Source organism: Lagopus leucura, unplaced genomic scaffold, assembly GCF_019238085.1.
Source record: "Lagopus leucura isolate 7727_CA_CO unplaced genomic scaffold, USGS_WTPT01 Super-Scaffold_100050, whole genome shotgun sequence".
Lineage (NCBI taxonomy): Eukaryota > Metazoa > Chordata > Aves > Galliformes > Phasianidae > Lagopus > Lagopus leucura.
In genome coordinates, this window is record NW_024962296.1 from 312,905 (window position 1) to 334,321 (window position 21,417).

A 21,417-nucleotide genomic window follows, 5' to 3' on the forward strand; every position below is an offset into this window, starting at 1 on the left:
CCATTTCTTTCTGCTCCCCCTGCCCAGCTCTTTACCTCCTCGACACGGCTAATGAATACACAAATGCACGATGGGTTTGATAACAGCCCGTCCCTTCTAAAAGCGGGCCACGAATTGAGGCCCCACGCTGGAGGCTCTAAAGACCATCGTGCCTTATGACTGCGGGTAGAGAGCCGGCCACCGCCTCGAGCACGCCAGGGCCCTTTAAAACGTGCGTGAACGCAGCTAGACGGCTTTAGGACTAGAGCAGATGGGACGGCGAGCCAGAAACATCGGCGGCGCACATCGGCGGGCGTGAGGGCGGAGCTGGGAGGGGAGCCCGCAGCGCCGGGCAGAGAGGAGTTGGGGGGGGGAGGCAGCTGCGGGCAGCAGGGGGCGCTGCGGAGCAGGAGGCCGTAGCTGCGTGAAGGCGGGTTGGTTCCACGCAGATCTCGCAGGGGGACACAAACTGCGACACGAACAAAAGCAGGGATAACAAGACAGTGTTGGAACGTGGTTTATTAAAATCCATTTATAAAACCCTAGCTCGACACAGAAGGACGGAGGCCTCGTCCAATGCTAATAGTTGGGAGCGGGGCTCTCCAGGAGGGTCAGAAGCCTGCAGGTCTCTGCCGGGCCCAACAAAGCCGTGCTGCAGTCAGATCTGAACCTCAGCCCCCCAGCCCTGCTTTCCTTCTTTTTTAACCTCCTTCTCAGGCTGTTAACACAACAGCACTGTGTGTGCCAACTACAAACAGCTTTTGCCCGCACCACTGGAAGTGTATAATTTTCATTCTAGACTCTGATAATATTTTACAAACATTTGCTTTACCTCAACTAAAAAAAACCTACATCATATAGCAAGAGAAAATATTTTAATCATGAAGTAAAACAGATTATCAAACCAAGGCTAGGATACGACAGAACAAGAATTAGAATAGTAAGAAAAGAGTGCATATCCTTAAAGGTGGCTTCCCACAGGTGACAGAAATCTTTGGATCCAGAAACACTGCCAAAACATCAGAAATAAAGCAGCAACCTCTCCCTCTTTGCTCCCAGTAGCAAGTAATCCCAGCACATCAGAACTGGAAGGATAGCACATGTCAGGCAGGGGATCTGCAGGGCACTGCAGAAGGGATGCTGGCAGACACTGGAGGCCACTCGCAGAAGGTGCCATTTCCTCCTGAATTCCACTGTTCTCTTCCAGACCCACCTCCCATACACAGTTGTGTGTCCAGCTGCACCCTGGACACTGCAGATCCGTAAGGAGCCATAAGATGCTCAGCAGTACACTTGTGACTAATTCAATACTGATTAAAACTCTTGATGTGAAGTACTGTTTAAATTAAAAACATCACGAGACGAATCTGACAGTGGTATAGATGCAACAAAATGGTTACATTTATAAAGCGAGTGCGTAATTAGAGGAGAAACCACAACAAACCCAATTCATTACGTAAGACTACATGAAGACTCTGTGAAAATGGAAATGTATGGATGCTTTTTTCTTCCTACAACAGGAATAAGTGCTCACTGCTCAGATGATATTCTGGAGCGGTAGGAGATACGTTTGGAAACACTGACTATTCTTATCTATTCAGGCACGAAATGCTGTCCACATACATCCAAAGTAGAACTGCACCTGTGCTACTCGTACAAAAAGCATTGGCATTTTTCTCCTTTTTCAGTACTACTGAAACTTTTTTGAACTCCTACAACACTTGGCAGAACACTTGGCATTTTTTCTATTCCCCAGTTTTAAAAGGGCAGAAGAAGTTACTCTCATAGATGGCTATGAAAGCCTCAGCACACTAGCATGCTGAGACTGTCTCCTGTTCACTCACCCAACACAGTGAAAGCCAAAACAGAACCCTGTAATATTTCTGGTATTGTTATACTTTCCCTAGCAATACGCAAACAGAATCTTATCATATAAAGTAGCCTTTATAAGCAAAGCCCTGATTCAAGATAAAAAAAAATGTTCTCTTCCTCCTGCTCCCTCTTTGCAGGACAGATTCTTTGCAGTCTCTGTGACTGCACTCAGTCACCTCAGCTGATCGTACTTGTTCATTTTAGATTGCTCTTTTTAACACATTTACCCTCCACCCACAGGTCCCTGGCTTCTCTCCTCATTGGTTATTGCACCCTGGGGCTGCAGAAGAGGCGCCGGACTGCTTCTGTTTCTTGCGGCGTTTGTTCAGGAGGCGGTTGTTGGATGTTTTCAAGTCTTTAATTTTCACCTGATCGTAGTCCACCCTCATGGTAGCCAAAGCACTGGTCATCTCCTCCTGGAAACAAAAAAATTAAATCTCTTGAACACCCTGAGGCAGAGAGAGCACAGCCTCCATATACCATTGCTAGGTAATGAATGTACAGAAGGAATTCTGTTGTGCCACAGCCAGGAACAACCAAACCCTTTCTGCTGCTCTGGGCTATAACTGAAGGCGTCGTTCTACTCATGGACTCATTCAGGAGGAAATATTCAGTGTTTCACATGTGGGTACACAGGACTACGCTCTGCTGGCCTGATTTCCACCACATCACTATGCCCAGCATAACTTACTGCCTGGCTCCAGGCCTTCAGCAGCTGCTAAATCCAGGCTTCTTATAACAGTCAGTGCGCTGCTCTCCTTGCTCCGTTACTAAAGGAACCAGAATAAAGAGTCCACACCAGAATAAAGAGTCCACACAAAGTTACTTAAAAGTATGCACTTCAAATTCATGTGCCTTAGCTTGAAATAGCATTTAAGTGCTGGCAAATCTTAAACTTTTAAATAAAACAGATTTTTGCTCACAGCCTAAGTCAGTGAATGCCTATGCATTTAGTTCAGAAAAGGAAAAAAGATTAAATATTATAGGAATGCTGGTGACCTCTGGGACCTGTACAGAGCACAAACATAAGTTCTCAAGGAAGCGAAGAAGCTTAAGAGAAAATATCTGCTGGACCCCTCTGACTAGGGAGGTGCGTGTTGCCTAGATTCTATGAAATTTTGTCATCATGCGGCTGAACAGATGAGACTACACACTGGTAATTTAAATAAAACCAGCAATCAGTAGAATACCTTAAAGGAACGATGCAATTAGCAAAATGCCAAGTATTATAAGTGCAGAAAGTTAATTGTAAAAGTATGCCACCTGATAAAGGCCAGCAGGAAAGAGTTAAGGCTTGCAAACAACTTTTAGGCTGCCCTGTTGTTGCACTCTGCAGGAAGCATTCAACTGCCATCAGTACAAATAGTAGGTGATGCACCTGGTTAGATTAAGGGAAAGACAGATACGTTTTTTCTTTTTTTCCTCCTCAGTACTAAAACTGCCACAACAAGACAAGGCTGAGGTTATTTAATGTTGTTTTACAACACAAGAACAGAGTAGAAAAATAGAACGCAGCCCGACCCTGCCTCCCGTCCTGTCCCCCTCCATTTTCATCATATCCTTCACTTCACCATAACGAACTCCAAACTGTCCCTTCTCCTCTGTGCTGCATGCAGCGGCTCAGCGGGTAGCATCATTAAAACCTTTGATCATAAGCATTTTCTTTGTTGATATTTTGCACAGCTGTAAGGCTGTCAGGCGAAGCTCAGACAGCATTCTTCTTTTCTAAACAGTTATCATATACACTACTGTTCTAACTAGGACTGTTCTTAAGCTTCCGTTGCTTAGCATGGTTGTATCAAAATTACCATAACCGCCAAGGAAATAAGCATCCACAGCAAAAAGAGCCCATCCAGTCTCTTATCTGAATGGCCTCAGGAAATATCTGACTCACTTTAACTTCATCCCAGTGGTCCTTGTCCTCTTGCAGGACCCGTGCGGTATGGAGGGGTGTTGGTGGCACTGCCATCGATCTCTGAGAAAAGCAAAAAGCACCAGAAAATGAGTTCTGCAAACGCAGTTTTGGAAGTGACTGCTCTTCTATGTGTATAGAGGATATAAAACTTCATCTAACATCCTTCAGTGCCCCCATTATTCATGCTTTCCATCACTCCACAAACCAGTAGATAAAAGCTAGCCTGTGTGAGGTGGTCTCCATGTGGCAGTATCACTGCAGAACATGGGGAGACAGAAATCAACGCTGAGTTTCTTTCATTCTGCTCTCTTCCAGCTCAGCCAATAAACCCAGGTTGGATAATTTTTTATGCACATTTCCCATTTTTAACAACTTAATTTCACTGTTCATTAATTGTTCTGAAGTGCTTAACTTGACCTTTATCTTCTAGGATTTGTAGTAGGAGATTTTTTTGTCTTGCAGATACCTTCACAGAGATTACCAGTTCATCAGATCATAAATGTGCCCAAAAGAAGAAGCTGTACTATCTTTCAGAGTAAGTACTGATTCATTATTCTGGCACAGTAGAGAAGAAAATGAGTGCATTGCTTGCGATGCTCTTCCACACAAAACTGAAATCTATGTTCACCTGACATGGCAGATCGGTAGATATTTTAAATTAGAATAAGGTACAATTTCTAAAGCACAGTTTCCTGGTTAAATTCAGCAAGAAGTATTCCTTGCCAGACATAAACCAAACCCTAATTTCATTCTGACTGTCTATCTTCCACATGTTTTCCCACGCAAACTTGCTGTCTACTGCTGTGGCATCCTGTGTGTCAGCAAAGGCTGAGGAGATCACTATATTTATCACTGCAAAATGAGCCTCACACTGGAAGCAGTGCTTGTACTCCACCAGCCCACAGCTTCAATGTATCGAGTTCTGCCGCAGGTACAGAAGGGGAAGCAGAACTCCAGACTCCCATGTCCTCTGGAAAAGAACTCCAGCTGGCAATGGCATGGGTTTATCAAGCATGGGTGAGATGGAGAAGAAGCAGATCAGCCTTTGTGGTGTTCCTGAACAGGTGCTGAATGCACCCTCCTACCTGCTGTCAGCAAGCTAGAAGATTATATCCTCCATCTGAGCTGTTTTTTTTTTTCATAAGCCACAGTAACATCCACAATAAAGGCCACGTATTTTTCACAGGTTGCAATAATAACAAAAATGTAAAGAGGGGAAACAGACTATACTGCTGATTGTGAGGCATCTCCATATAAACTTAGTAACAGAAAAGGAAGAATACAGACATTAGTTCTGTTGGTCTTTCCCTTCCTCTGCTGCATGGGAAAAACAGGTTCAGTGGAAAAAATGTGAATCTGCTGCTCCTGGAGCGTGCTTCCAGGAATGGTATTCGAGCATAGCTCGTTGGTGCTGCAGCCTATAGACTTTGTCTCTACTCTCCTCCTCATTAACTGGTTATAGGAACATTTGAAGTAACATGTGTTGCTGTAGGTGGCAGCTTCCTTAGCTATTAGGCTCTCATTCTGTGAAATTTATCGCCTGCCGACTTCTGGAACACCTCCTTTTCTTCAGCCTTCAAACACTTAAGCTGGAGGTATTTATTCTCAGTGATTACACTTTTATTTGGCTAAAAACAAACAAACAAGCAAACATGTAAGACTGCCTAGATTCTGTTACAGTTTTACAGTCTCTCTGTAACCTCAATTTCTCAGCTCCCACAACTCTAAATGAAGACATCTAACTGCTCCATCAGAGTGTTATGTGGCTACATTACCATAAGATTCTAAGTGCTTTGAGATATTCAAACATTACAGAAATGCTGACTGTAACTTGTGATTTTTTTCTGTCCCTCCCTCCTGAGAAACAGAAAAGACAGAGAAAAGACTATAGGAGGAAAAAGAATTTACAGTTCAAGCTGTTCCTGGCTGATGACTTTTTGGGCAGTAAGAAATAAGTCTGGTTCTCCTTTTAGGCACAAATACGAGAACTACAGGCTATTATTTTGATCATCTTGAGTGATACCTATGGAACAGACATGATACTCTGAAACTCAGTCTGATTAACAGATGGCATTCTTGTCTCTTGTTTGAAATACTACTGCATTAATAAAATGAACTTCTACCCATCTCCCACCATGCAGGAAAAAAAAGAAAATCAGATAAAAAAAGAAAAATAAACTCAACCAGGTTACAGATTGAAACCTGAACTGAGACCATTAATAGCTCCGTGTAGCACCTTATCTGGCCATCTCTTACAGGGCACTGAGCCGAAAACCCTGCTCCTCCCCCAGGCATTTTCCGGGATCTGCCAAGGATGAGAATTCCCGCTAAGCATAAGACTCTGCTCACACTAACACAGCTATGCACAATGGTGCCTAAGACCACTAATAATAGCTCTCTCTAAATCCTGCACTGATGAGGTAAGTACAGTTTATTTTTATATTTTTTAGAGGGAGTAACGCGCGTATGTGCTGCAGCCAACAGTGACTGCCTGCTCACAGAAGACATAGATGCATTTTGCTTCTGCTTCCAAGGATGCTACTGTGGGTGTCTCTGTGTGTCCTCTGGTAACACGAAGAATTGTGGTTCTACAGGCAGGTGCCCTTCTGTGAAGGGTATAGTAGGTTAATTAAGTTATGAGCAATAATCGTCCTTCTCTTGCTGTGCTACGTGGAGCTATACCATAAGCTCTGCATGCAAGAATTCATCTTGCTCTCTTGTAAAAAGCTACAAGAAACTCACGTTAATCCAAGGGTGATTCATAAATTGGGAAATTGTCATCCTCTCTGTTGGGTCTGTCTTCAGTAAGTGGCGAATCAGTTGTTTGGCTGAAAAACAGGACCAACATAGCGTGTTGTAGTCTACTACTGTGGTCCCAAAAAAAGCTCGAGAAGACCTGCTGAATGAAGAAAGGTAATTTTCCAGAACTCAAAACAATGTTTCCAAGTTAAGAAGCCATATACAGTGTGGGAGGTTATTATGCCTGAAGAGGCAGAACATGGAAATATCTCAAACTGAAAAGGTAAGAAGGAAGGACAAAGGACTGGAGATTCCATGCATGCTATCTGCTTCACAAGACCAACAGTCATGAGATCAAGAACTTAAGAGAAATAGAGGAGCATAAAGCTGCTGGTTTAAAATATGGCAACAAGCCTAGCATTATGGGCTGAATGAATGCATAAGCTGACGTTTTGAGAAGTGACAGAAGACAAAAAACTAGTTGTGAAAACAAAGACAGTAAACTGCTCTGACAACTGAGAGGCCACTAAAAAAAACAACAAAGTCAAAGAAATGGGTTACATAAACTGGCTTTACATCAGCTTTCTGTGAACGTGGCATTGGCCAAAGCAAGAGGTACTAACTCTGTAACTGAGATATGAGATGACAAGAGTTTGAACAAGAGATTCAGTAATGTGGACAGACAGGAAACACCACACCCAAGGGACATTATTCAGAAAGAATCATAACTTCCTTGGGAGAACCTAGAAAAACTTCTGAATATGTTCTTTCATCAGCATTAAACGAAAGATGACTATGCTTTGAAAGGCCTGTGACAGATAGAAGTTTGAGACTTTAATGACAGAGGCCACAAAGATGATATACAGTAGAGAGTACCTGGAGGCTAAAATCTAAAAAGTTTTAAAAAGGAGGAAACCATGAGCAGAACCCACTGATTACAGGAAGCTGGGGGGAAATTCAGAAGTAGCCTCCAAAGACAACATACTGCAGGAATGGTCTAAAACGAAATGATGACAGGACCATACAGAGGAGGGCAAAAAGAAGCAGGCTAAAAGAATGCCTATAGGCTAGCCAAACATTAATATATTCAAAGGCAGAGGACATCTATCTTCACTGAAGCAAGCATATGGAAACTACATATTTTCCAAGCAAATGTTTTCTGAACAAGCTTTGCTAGCATTACAATAACTACTGTAATACAAACAAAATCCAATACTGACAAAATGGTAAGCCAGAAACCCAAAGATTAAGCATCTTCTCTACCAAGATGCAGTAGTTGATACTGCACGCTCAGTCACGAGTTGTTACAGCAATGCCACAATCACAGTATTCTTCGGGATATACTATTAGTGCTTTAACAGCAAGTGTGACAAGATGTTAACAGCAGTAGAATAATGGGCTTGTTAGAAAGAAGATGTGCTCAGAAATTGTTGACCCTTCTCTCTAAAATGGGCAGTTGAGACCTCCAGGTTATGACACTGTCAGAATAACAGAATCAAAACCATCCGCTTTCAGGACCGGTTTGAACCCATTCAGGTCACAGCTGAGCAGCAGCAGGTTTTGGTCAATAACTTATACAAAATAAATTGTTGACCTTGATTTAAGTGGAGGCTGGCAAGCTGCCATGTCACAAAGAGCTAGCATAAAAAGTTGCCGACCTTGCTGGCTGTATCACCAAAGAGGGCAAAGACTGAATGAGTTCTGAACAGAGTTTGCCTTTCTTCCAACTTAGCTTGTGTTACAGCTACCCTGACAATCCCCTTTCTCAGGATTATATATTTTTGTTTCCTGAGGGTTTAACTCAGGCTTTCACTAGCACTAGCTGGATTTGAAAACAAGCTTTCAGTCATCATTTACTTTTTGTAGTGCTTTGTTGCTGGCTAGTGTCTGAATTCCAAGTCCTCTTACAATACCTTACAATAAAAATACTAATATTAAAAAAAAATTGAAATAAAACTTAAAATCAGGTTTTTAGAAAAAGTGCTGTGTGAACACTTCTCCACTGCACAACACTGCACACATCAGAGTCACTGAGCATTCTTACCTTCTTCTGACACTTCAGCCCATTCTGGATTGGGAAACCCATACTGCCCCATTCGAATTCTTCTCTTCATCCCTGGAGAAATAGCTTGTCCGGTGTTTGAGTAGAACGGAGGGAACCCACACAGGCTGTAAGAATGGACAAAAGAAGCCTTATAGACTAGAAAGCTCTTAAACTCCAGTGCAAGCTTATGCTCTTCTGAAGGTAGTGTGATCCTAGTGACTGACTACTTGTAAATGCAGATTTAATAACATCCGTTATTTCTGTTAATCTAGACTCTTCAAGTACTTACAGAATGTATGTGATGACGCCCAGAGACCACATGTCACATGATTTGTCATACTTTTCAGGACCAAGGACTTCTGGGGCTGGAGAATTGAGAAAAAAGCATAAACTAACAGAATACCACGTAATTCTTCGTGTTTCCACCACTTATAAGTAGCAGCATAATTCAACAATAAATATAGGAGGCATTAAAAAAAAAAGTAAAATCGAACCAAAAACCCCCATACGCCACACGCTGCAGTAACAGTGTGGTATTTTCTATTGACAAGTTCCCAAGCACATCTCTGTAGCTTTAAAGAGGAGGAACAGAACTGGCAAAATGCCCTGTACTTTTCACCTTACTGTCTCTCTGCTCAGGAGAGTACTAAGATTACAAAAAAGCAAGAAGGAGGTACAGCTAAATGTGTACAGGGAGACACAGCACTGAAAGAGGCCTGAGCATATGTTCCAGCAGTCAGAACAGAAAGGACCTGCTTAGCTGTGATATGATTTTGAACAGTACCTATGTGGAATGTCTGGCTTTTTCAACTACAGAGCACTGTATTTTCCTTTGGCTTCCAGAGCACTGCATCTTTCCCTAAGCAACAAAACTTTACAGAAATGCATTCAGGGGGACATTTTCCTCCCCACACCTCCTGGGCAGGTGAACTGATAGGGGCCCTGGATTTGTAAGAAATGACTCTCTAAACATATGAGCAATCCTACTGGTTTATTTAAAAAAAAAAAAAAAAAAAAAAAAAGGTGTTGAGAAGGAAAATGTTAGCCTGTTTATATACAAATATAAAGGCAGAAAAACATGGATGTGAAAATTCTTTAACATTTTATCACCTATCCCAGTTAAAGAAAACAAAGAAGAAAGTACCAGGAAGAAAACTACTGCTATGGTAGGTTTCTACTAACAAATGAGTACCAACATCTTCCATTACAAAAAAAAAGAGGTCATGTCCACACAGAAAAAGGGAACTAACTCTTCCAAAAAATTAAGCCCTTTCTCCTCCAAAAAAATTCCAAGCACAGACTGCCTCAGTCGTACCATATGGTGAATGACTATTAACTCAGAGACCAAAAAGGACATACTCTGAAATGAGTGCACAGAGCACAGCCTGATGTGGCATTCATTACGCAGCGCTTTGGACAAAACGCAGGCAAAAATTCAGCTGTGACTAAGTCACTTTGATCTTTTATTATTAATTCCTCTATTTGCCATCTTTAAGAAGCCTTACAACTGGTGGAGTACTCTCCCTGATTTCTTATTGCATTAGTTAAGCTATGGGAAGCTTTGCAAGGAAGCACCCAAATAATTATGAAGCCAAGTTCAAATTATGGCTATTATTGCATCATCCAGAGGAAACATCAGGTTTACTTCAGTGTAACCAGATGTAAAACGTTCTCTCTCCTTGATCCTCATTCGCACCCCTTGTTAAGGCTGTTTCCTACTAAGGAAGAAAAGGAAGAGTGCTGGACTGGACCCAGACTAGGCTTTGGGATGGGCTGGATACTATTCTAATTCTGCGGGCTCCCTTTTTGCACTACATCCACAGGAGATCTGCCACCTGTTCCTACAGCCCACAGACCCTCTGTAACAGGAGGAATGAGAAACACAGAATAAATGCATTTTGGATGACTCACCCACATAATAAGGAGTGTAACAGGGGGTCTGCAGTGCATTTTGTACAGTGGTTTCTTTGGCAAAGCCGAAGTCTGTGAGTTTAAGTACAGTATCCTTTTCTTTTGATGTGTAAAGCAAGTTTTCAGGCTGAAAGACCACCAGGAGAAAGATAAGCGGGGTAATGAAGAGAGGCCTCCAACAACAAGCTGCGCAGTCAAAACACTCCTGCTTGCCTTGATCACCACCAATATTTGGATCCCCTCTTTACCTCACACCCCACCATATCGCACAGGAAGCTCCCTCCCAACACACCAGCACCTTTGCTCAGAGCAAGGATCAGCGTCCCTCGCAACACGGCGTTAGTTCGCTGAGCGTGTTCAGGGAACATTTGAGGCTATGCACTTCAGTTTCTGTGCTGGTGACAGGCAGTGGCACACAGCTCCACAGTATGTATATGTACACATGTCTGAACTGGTAAGCCATTCTCCAGTTCCTACCTATGGAGCATCTCCACCACATACGTGTAACCCTCAGCGACGCCAAACAACGTCAGTTCTCCTGCCAACTAAACGCACAGAAGCATCCACAGAAACTTCATAAACCCTTTATTACAAGGAAAGTACAGTTCAGAAAACAAATAATAACCGATAAAGACTGCAGATGATGATACAGCACCTAGTCTAAGTTTACTTCAGGCAGTGTTATTTTCTTGTTAATTAACTGAGTTCCAAGTTGCTGGTACCTCTTCAGCTAACCATCAGACTGCATCCCCTTGCATCCTCTACACAACCGGAGAGCTGTGATTAAGTCACTTAGCACACATGAACATTTTGACCTTGGACTAGAAGTGATCTACTTGTGAATAAATCCCCTCTCACACTGGCAGAGGAACAGGAACACTTAGATAATCTATTTGTACTCCCAGTTCTATTTAAACCACCACCACCCATTTATTTTTCCACCTTACATTCTTTTCTCCTGACCACACACCTCCAGACCTCACCTTGACGTCCCTATGGGCAATGTTCATTGAATGCAGATACTGGATGGCTGTGCCGATGTCTCTCATTATTTCAGAGGCCTCTAGAAATACAGTTTTAGGGAAAGGTCACATTAACATTCCCACTGTAACTCAGGGACATGCTTGGGAATGCTTATGACTTACGAACAGCTTGCTGGAATACATGGCTAGCATCGAGAGTAGAGTATCTAAAATTAGCCCTAGCAGCTGTGTTTTGGTTTTGCAGGCAACCATACCCCAATCCCCTGGCTGCTCAGCCCTCCTCCCAAGCAGGCACAGCAACCAAACAGTTGAGAATTCTGCTTTTCATGAGCTTGGAAATTTGTGCTTTAATTTTCTCACTGGAAAAGCAGAGAAGGTACACAAGCAACTCCCAGCCAGGATGCAGCTCTGGTAGTTCAGGACATGACCTTGGTTATCCTAGACAGAAGTTTAACTTTCAGCTTCTAGTTCAGGGGTAATGGGAGGATCTAATAGATTTTCTAAAAATAGAGCAACATAACAATATAATAATTAGAGGACAGGTCACATCTTTTTCACTGTCTTTAGAAGTTTTCCTTGGAAGAAATAAAGTCAGCAGTTCTACTCTGCAGAGCCCAAACCTCCTACTACCAAACAAGATGTTTTGAAAATTTAACATATATCCCAGTGGTAAATTTTCTGGCTGGTGAGCTGCCTTCCAAGAGCAGTACTCAAGATCTGGATGAGTTCAGTTACACACGGAGAGTTTCGGAGCAGGGAGGTGTGACATTCCCCTTATAGCAAATGAGCATTATATTACATCTTCATTAACAGGGAAACAGAAATAGCCACTTCAATTTGCTGCTCTTTTCTGCACAGGTAGGAACCTCAGCTGCAACAGTGAGAGGGAAAAGAGAAATTATTGTACTGTAACCTGGAAGCCATTTTCACATCACTTTTGATTGAGATTATGCAATCTCAGGCAATAATAACCAGAAAAGCTAAAAAACACCCATCTCCTCAAGGGAAAGCTGTGCAAAACTTCTCCCTTCCTGGCACAGGCTGAGAAGTCTGGCTTTAACGGCGAGTTGCTGCTGATGAATAAATGACCAGTGAACCTGGGGAATCCAGTGCTACAGGGCTTATTCATCTCAGGAATGAATGAAAGGCTATTTTTATCTCAACACACAAATGGTTTCTGAGGAAATACATAGGATACTATATAATACTATCTAAAGTAGAAAAATCCTGTCAATAGCACTAAGGGCCATTAGAACAGTTTCCTCCCTGGAATCTTGCATTTTAGAGAGGAACAAAGTGTCTGAAAATGCTCATTCTCCAACACAACACTCATATCAGTTCAAGGACTCATCCCTGGCCAGGAAACATGGGAACACAGGATCAAGAATAGCCCAGCCTCTATAGTAGCCTTCCTAAACACAAGCTCAGGTATAATTTACAAGCTCAGGTATAAACTGTTCCTCTTCAAATCATTTTGTCAGGACGCCAGTTATAAACACTAATATTTTCACTCCTGGTTAGAAATAACCTTGTTTGTTGTGAATGGGCAAGAAGAACCACATTCAAGCACACCTGTAGTACTCAGTAAATAACGATCAACACTGACAGTAAAAATGGCAGAAGTATTTTACTGCAAGCTCTGTCACTGGCTCCTAGCAGGTCTTTACACATGCACACAGTCCCTATTATAGATGAGGAGGCTCGTTTGCAGCATGGCTAATAACACTTCCTTTCAAGTAGTACTTTAAAACCCTCGAATAAGAGATGTTTCATAAAATGTGATTTGCTCATTATATTCCCCACCTCACAGCATAGTTGTTTAAGGGACAGCCAGAATAAAAATCACAGCAGGACCTGAGCTGATGTTGGGAGGTGGTCTGGCAGGAGACCAGAGACAAGAGTAATAGAGGCTGCAGTGGCTCATAATTGAAAAAGCTGAGCAAATATGTATAAGGAATTTTCCTCTAACCTTCCACGTTGTGCCTGAACTTGGCACAGTCTGGTAACTTTTGATTCAAAAGAAACTTTGGAGGTAACTCTTTACTACAGAATTGAAAATAAATAACATGGAAACCTACCAATAAATAAATAAATAAATAAATAAACAAAAGAAAAATCTTGTAAGAGACCTAAGTAGGGGGAAAAAGCAAAGAAGCAATTTGTCACAAACGTGAAACGTGATTTTTCACCTCTCTCGGTGAAAGCTTGGTCTCCTCTCTCCTGGATCCTGCTAAACAGCTCTCCTCCCTCCATGCTGAAACAAAGAACACACAGAAACAACAACAAAAATACCTTATGTGAGTGGGAAAGACCAAATTAACACCTGACTGCGCATCTGTGAACCATGGCAGAAACGGATTAGAAGAGATTACAGACCACCTCCCATGCCAATGCCTCTTAAACACCACGCTCCTTCAAACCAATGCACAGAGCCACTGTGATATGGAATAAATAGAAAACAAAGCAAAACCAAGGAGTTTTGATGCTTTCTGCTTAATGCACACTGACATAAGGAACACGATACTCGCAGTTGGGAAGTCAGATATGTTGGCAAAAGGAGGCTGTTTTGTGTAAGGATAGGAGATGAAGAAAATAGGAATCAAAGGTAGTGAAAAATGTTATTATTTGTCTCTAGTGAAGACACCATTGTGGTATTACAGATCACAGAGAGAATAGGAAAAGTTATAGCGGAAACAGAATAAAAACGATCCTGTCAGATCACAGGACTTGTAGTTGGAAGTCCACTCGAAGTATATCGTATCTGTACAGACATATCTTTCAAGATCATATTGACTGGCCAGCTTTCATGAGGATAATTGTCAGAGTACAAGAAAAATTTGTGTCATGCTTAAGGTTCCTCATTCTCCCACTGCACAAGTTGGCTGAAGCAGCTGTACATTTACCTACAAGTTCTATAGAAACAACAGGCTTGCTGCCCAAACAAAACTTGTGCTAATGAGAAAGCCCTCTTAATTCTTTTCTAAGCCAGCATTTTCTCTCTCTGCTCCCCTCACCCCTCAAAGAGCAGTGCTGCTGGTCCATACCATTCCATGACAATGAGGAGGCATCTCTTTCCATGATGTATGTTCTCATAAACATCCAGGATGTGGACAATGTGGGGACAACCCGATGCCCGCCAGTGATATTCTACTTCCAGACGAGCTTTTGGGTTGTCATACAGGAGCTGAAAGAAACAGAAGAAAGCAATGACACCAGCTTGTATCATTTGGCTTTAACGTGGTACGTAAATGCAGCCCGTTTTTGAGTTTAAGGATGGTTCCAAGGACTACCTGGGGCACTTTTCTCCAGCCAAAAAATGTCAGTCCATCACAGGACTTCCACCACCTCTGAACTGTCCCACTTTCTAGACTGAAGAATACAGAAGCCACAGCTGGTCTTTCAGAGCTGAGGAGTCTGGAGTGGCAGCAAGGAGAGATTTTGAAGAAGGTGGATACAGAGCCATCTCATCTAACTCCAGATGAGAAAATGCAGGTTTCATCCTACTTTTTTTGCAGTACTCACACTGCAGTCAAACAGAATATGTTGTGTAAGGGGAACTCCTGTAAGGAAACAAGACCTTGTATGGCCAGATGGGCTGGAGCCCCCCACTTTCTGGATGGAGCAGAGACTCATTCTGCAAGTAATTGTAAAAGAGGAAGGAAAATTCAGGAGGGAGGCACAGCTTCCCTCCCACACCTTCATTTTATGTCCATTTTATAGATTTTTTTTCAATACAGCTAAGTATTCCACAGAAATCCCACCTTCCTCTTGGAGGAAAAAAAACTGTTGGAAGAAGGTGTAGTCTCAGGACACAACCACTCAGATCAAGAAAAAAATGCCCTAAGCTAGGAAAAGTAATTCTGCCTTCAGTTTAGGATTAACTCTGTTCCGAAGCAAAACAGATTTTATGATCACTTCTCTTCTGCCCAGTTTTGCCCTCCACCACCTCCCAGTTTTTGCTTTAGGGATGGCTCTCAGGACATCTGCTTTCAATGGAAGGAAAATTAAGTATACACCTAAGGGTTAAAGCCTTAGCAGACAACGGCACCAAGAGGCTGCATAAGATTTCCTTCCAAATAAAAGCATCTGTTAGTCTGGATCCTCTCATTCTGTTCCCCTGCTAAGGACAATGAACCTCCAACCTGCCCCCCAGACGCTGGGAGAAAAGTCTTCCAGGTGCAGTGCAAACCCTTACAGTTCAGAGATTGAAAGCAGTAAGATTTTTCATACTGACTCTGAGCAGGTTTCTTAAACTCGACAGAAACATCTCACAGCATCAGGGTCAGAACGGCCCTTTGAATATCTGAATGCCTGCACTTCTCCCCCTGTCACATGCAAGGCTGGTTTATTTTAAAGGCGTTGATCTCTGGAAGGGAGCTCTAAGAGCTCATCTTTCCCATCCTGGAACCTTGCACACGAGAAACAAGTCCCATCCCTACACCATACGGCTGCGATTTCGGTTTGGTACTTCATACCCTGTGGAAATAATCATTGTAATGATAGAACAGCAACACAGTGGGTGCTATATAAAGCATCCTCCAGTGCACTGAAAGGGTAGAAAAATACCTCTGATCTAGTTACCTTAGAAAAGGATTAAACAACTGTGCAGGGCCTCTTTTCAAACACAGAAACAAAAACTACTGCACTATTTGGTATTAGCCTGGAGCTCTTCTTGTGTTTGCCATCAGGTCCCATCCAAAACACAACTGCATGATACCTGCTGAAAATATGTAACCTGCCATTAGGGACCTAAGAATCAGCTCGGGAAAATGAGATCGCTTCTCCATCCAATTGCTGAGCTTCCCAAGGCTCAGTGTCTCAGACACCTCATGGAATGCAGAAGCATGATTTAAAGGTCATGGGAAGGAAGTCACAAATTCTAGTTTCTGTACTGACTCCAATTGCAGGCAATTTGCATCACTTGGATAAAGAGCTTATTCCCCTCTGCTGCTCCAAAATCCCTGTGTCAAAACAGACACAGCAACACAGCACGGACAGCTGTGTCACCACACAAATTGCTGGTGGACCCCTGGGCAGAATGCAAAGGGATTCTCTTCTCCTCCAGGCTGGGAGTAGGGAGAGATTGCTGTGCTTCTGTGACGGAGGAGGGGATGACCCGCCTGAGCAGACACTCTCTACCATGGACGGCCCCGGGGGCTGCTCAGCTCTGCCCCATGGGTTCCACGGCCTCAGCATACTGCCAGCTTCTCTGTGGTGCAAACAGCTGAACAAGCTTTCTCACCGGGTGCAATGCCCTTGCAGCCAACCCACTTCTTCCACAGCTGTTGCTCTGCACCCAGAGCACACTCGTTTGAGATCACTCGCTATCCGCCTCTTCCTTCCTGCTCCAGCCCAGCGATGGCCTGATTTCCAACACAAATAACTTCCTAAAAAAAAGAGATGGCTCCAATTTGGACAAAAAGTCCATTACCAAGCCTGAACTCGCCTGCTATACTTTTCATCCCCAAGCCCATTCAGCAGCTTTCCCTTCCCAGCCGCTGTGTTCCAGGGCCGTCCATCAGCATTTTCCTCTCTGCCCTTCTGAGCTTGGGCCTGCGCCTGGAGGGCTCTTCAAAGGTTCAACACTGCAACAATATAGCTCCAACACCCTCAGGATTAACCAGGCTGCTCAGAAAAGCTTGAGGGAATTTACTGCTTGGATGTGACTGGATCAGCGCCACTTCTGAGCAGGACACTACACAACCCTCCTCACCTTTCCTGTGCTGTTAATTACCCATAACCATTATCTCTACTAACGTTAATTGCGCTATAATCTGCGTACCTGGCGTTTGCGGTGTGCAGAGATGGTTTTCATGTTTGCAATGAGTGCTTATGGAAATTTCACTGAATTGAATTCCCACTCTCCAAGGTATCTTTACAAGGCATTTGGATACTCGAGGATCTGCAAATTCTGTTCTCCATTCTTACAAGCAGGTTTCATGTACCCCTCAGTGCTAAGCTTGGATATACTCATATCAAAATGACACTTGGAAAGCAGAGGAAAGGAAGTGCAAAAAGAAGAGTACACACACCAAAACGTGCCAGAAGCCAAGCAATGTCTGATGCATCAAACAGCAACCTTTGAATTTCTCCTTCTGAGCCTTAAACATAAATTAAATCTTATATCTACATCTGGAAGCTATAATCTACATCTTTTAAGTAGTCTCACAAAATCAGACGCCTGTACAACGAAAGCCAGGCAAGGCTAAAGGTTACATTTCTACAAAATGTAGGTGATGGTTTAGAAACAGCCTGAAATTCTAGCCCAGTGGTAGCAAAATTGTAAGTACTACCATCTTCTCGAGGCTGAAGAGAGTCCTCAGCCCGCTCCTATAGCTGTGCCAGCCACGCTACCACTGTGCCCAGGTCTCTGACAATATACATCAGAGCTGAGGGAATCACTGACAAACCCAGAGCTTCAGAAATTTTTCTGAGACTGCTGGTTCATGCTGTGGTCTGAAAAAAAAGGAGCTCCAGTCTCCCCCTAAACTCCCACATGGAACAGCTGAGTCGTGACCCCATGGGCAGCAGCATGAGCCAACCCAACTCCTTATCAATTAAGCCCCAAAACATTGTCCCATCTCCCAAATTTTTGCTGTTCCAGATCAGAAATCCATTAAGAGAACTTTTCAGCTCAAAACCCAACACATTTCATTCAGAAAATCTGGGCAGAGAGGGAGCTGCCCCATGGCCAGGGCCTGCACATTGCAGCTCAAGCTCCCCAAGCTCTGGAGTACTGCTCTAACTCAGGTCAGTGAGTGCCTACCAAGCCAAACTTCAGGCCTGCAGCCTTGCTGGCCAGCGCTGTGCAATTTCTGCCTGTGCAGAATTTCTTGATAGGGGAAGGAAAAGAAAAAAAAAAAAAGAGAGAGAAACTAAGAAGTGACACAGTAGCTTCTAATTGCTTTTCCATTGATTCAGTGTTGTGTAAGCAAAGAAGGAGAGCAGGAACCCTCATACCTTAACAGACCAATCTATACAGGAAACAGCCTCCTAAGGACCCCAGAGAGCAGCATTTTCTGGACTCTGAAACCACAACAGCAGAGAGAAGATCCCCATAGGCAGAGGTGTGTGACAGGCTGCGGGCAGGAAGCAGCGGCTGCTTTGTGACTTTCCCTCTTCACACGCGCTAGCACAGATGAGATATTACTATTATACTTGCCCTCCATTCTCCACACAGGGAATTCAGACCCTTGCACGTATTTGTTTCATTTATTTGAAATTTCAGCAACTCCCTCAGGTTCCAGCCCTGCCAGAATTAGAGCTGTCACAGGCTCAACTATCACCTACTGCACGCACCATGCTGGAGCAGCACCCAGTGCTGCATGCATCTTTCACCCGCTCCAATTCCAGACCCCTGAACTCTCATCTCCTTCAATAGACAATCACTTTTATCACCCCTACAGTCTATTTTGCTCACAGGAAGGTTCCCCACAGAAATGGAGCTGGAAGAAACTTTCAGTTCCTGGGATCCTCAGCAGAGACACATGTGTATTTAAGCAGAGCTGTTATTTTTCTATCTGAACAGAGAAAGCCTCTGCTCAGGCATATGTGGGTAAATGCTTAACTTCTTTCGCTTTTTTTTTTTTTTTTTTCCTTCATGTAGCTGTTACAAAAAATGCTGAATCCTACAAATAAGCCTGTGAATGTAAATTCACACTGATGCGCAGAAACTAACACCATTTGCTGCATTCTTTATTCAAGAGGAGCTGATGGCAAAAGGAGGCTTGGATAACGTTTCTTTCATCTCTACTCTCTTATATGCTACCAAAAAAAAAAAAAGCTATCACTGTGGCTCAGGACATCTAGTCTTTTCTTACTCCCTGACTGTTTGAACATCTATTACTTCAACGTTAACAATCTTTATCTGTTTCAGATCCCTCCACAAGGGATAAAGCCACCCTTTGTATCTGAACGCAGAAGGAACCGAAGTTACCCAGAAATTCTTCTTTGTGCATCAGCACTCCCCATCAGTCAAATGGCAGAAGCTCTTGCCTGTTTGCAGTGGCAGCCCAGCAAGCAGGAAAATGCACAAATGCAAAGCACAAAGAAAGCAATGACTTCTTGCTTAATAAGACCCAACACACTTCTGATAGAATTATTTAGTGCCCCAGCATCAGTCCATAGGAAAAGGACAAAACCAGAGTAGCACAAGGTCATCACCAAACCTTCCTCCTTTTATTTCAAATTCAGCTGAGGTTGTTAGAAATGGCATCTCCTTGGAACCTTTGCTGAACCTGTCTGTGCTGCGGCTGCCATCACCACCAGCGCTGAGCTCCACAGCTGGCCTCAGGGGTGGGCTGCTGCATGACACTGACAGCAGAGCCCAGCAGCACCAGCTGCACCACGTGTGCCTGCAGGACCTCTGCTTTTTGCTCGGCCTAGTGAGCATCAGAATTCATTTCCTGTGCCGAAAGATCCTGCTCTACCACCTCTCCCCTCTGATCTTCCAGGCCCAACTCAGCGATGGCAAAAGTCAGTGCAGACCTTTGGTGCCTTGACAGCATGGAGAACGAAGAGGATGGAGAGCAGCTCACATGGTGCCAGTCGCTCTGAGCCCAGCCTCCCATCTGCACGGAAGGCTGAAAGTTCTTACACACGTATTTCAAGAGGAAGAGCAGAGTGTACAAGGCCAAAGGCACAGCTTAGCACAGACATGCTCCTTCGCAAGAATCTGCATGCTGGACACGCTGAAGAACCGAGGTCTCTGAGTGCTGCCTCTCCCCATCCCCAGACAGCACGCACTGGGTGGTGTTCTGCTACAAGCCTCTCTTCTGCAGTGCATTAGCCAGGGCTCCCAAGCACCAGCTCTGGTGCGGTTTGGGATTTTATTTACAGCAGTAGCATCCAAACCACAACCAGGCACTTAGTAACACAACTCTGTGACCTGAGGTAAATAAATGAGACATACCACTATTAATTCTCTAATTACACATGCATCTAGGCATTCATTCTGCAAAGGTCAACTGTCTTTGTTCATAAATGTTAGTGGAGATGCAGCAAACAACTCGAATGGTGAAGCAGCTGGCCAGTTTACATTCCAGAAGTATCTTCTTGCACACACAAGGCAGGCACAAAACATGGCAACAGAACCACACTGATAAAGTTGTTTCTGTAGGAAAATGAGCAAAAAAAGGCCCATGAAGAAAATCAACTGTTCTGATAAGTACTCCAATTATATCAGATTTGACTATTTGAACCACAAAAACAGGCTGTACATTCAATGCTATGAAGCACACAGAAGTTTCAATAGAAGTGTGCTATGCAAGAGACAACTTTGCATTTTAATACTGCACTTGCTCTGCAGAGTGCATGGAGACATCATTATTCTTAGTTACACTCAGCTGTTACGGCTACAAACTACCAACATGTGGCTTCTATATTATTCAATACTGCAACCTGAGCTAAAAAATGTCCCTCCTGAAAATTATGTCACTTTTTAATTACAGTTCTACCCTCATGCCCTCACCAAGAGCTTCACTTCCCTCCTGCCAGCAATCATGTCTGCAACTATCCCTAACACACATACATCAGTCATCTGTTGTTTTTACTTCCTAAAAGGGTATAAGATGATGCATATGAGAGAAACAATCTAAGCACACAATGTACTAAATAACCATTGCACTCTACTACCCACATTTTCCCTGAGAGTCAAGGAAAAGATGAAACGCTGTCAGTGTTATTTGTAGTGGTTCCTGCTCACGCAGTGCCAGCCACCACCAAAGCCACCTGCAAGCTGCTGCACAGTGGGACAGCAGCAGGGTTAGCAGGGCACACAGCTCTGTTGGAGCAGGATGTGGTAGAGGCACAGCCCAGGCAGAAAAGTGCTGCCATCTAGGTCTGATGCTTCCTTTCTTGGTCTTTCCACTAATAAATGGTATCAAAATTAACACAATTGATGATACTGAACAAGGCAGAAGCAAGAATTAGCAATGTGTTTAACCTCACTAACCTCAGATAACAGCAGCTCCAAG

The 21,417-nt window shown here is 43.5% G+C and overlaps 1 protein-coding gene across 3 annotated transcripts in view; it reads right to left on the reverse strand.

The window, feature by feature from the left end:
• Window positions 1–480: 480 nt before the first annotated feature.
• The window catches only part of MAPKAPK3 (MAPK activated protein kinase 3), a 41,823-nt gene continuing 20,886 nt past the window's right edge, over window positions 481–21,417 (reverse strand). Inside the window, exons 2-11 of one of the 3 annotated variants that reach the window (XM_042885463.1) lie at window positions 14,488–14,627; window positions 13,633–13,697; window positions 11,444–11,523; window positions 10,461–10,587; window positions 8,839–8,914; window positions 8,550–8,674; window positions 6,509–6,594; window positions 3,746–3,826; window positions 3,115–3,229; window positions 2,114–2,267 (exon numbers count right to left, since the gene is read on the reverse strand). In XM_042885463.1, coding sequence (XP_042741397.1) covers window positions 2,209–2,267; window positions 3,115–3,229; window positions 3,746–3,826; window positions 6,509–6,594; window positions 8,550–8,674; window positions 8,839–8,914; window positions 10,461–10,587; window positions 11,444–11,523; window positions 13,633–13,697; window positions 14,488–14,627 — 954 coding nt within the window. In that variant the 3' untranslated portion in view covers window positions 2,114–2,208. Of the gene's footprint in view, window positions 2,268–3,114; window positions 3,230–3,745; window positions 3,827–6,508; window positions 6,595–8,549; window positions 8,675–8,838; window positions 8,915–10,460; window positions 10,588–11,443; window positions 11,524–13,632; window positions 13,698–14,487; window positions 14,628–21,417 lie in introns of all 3 variants that reach the window. The other 2 variants (XM_042885461.1, XM_042885462.1) reach the window with 2 other exon arrangements.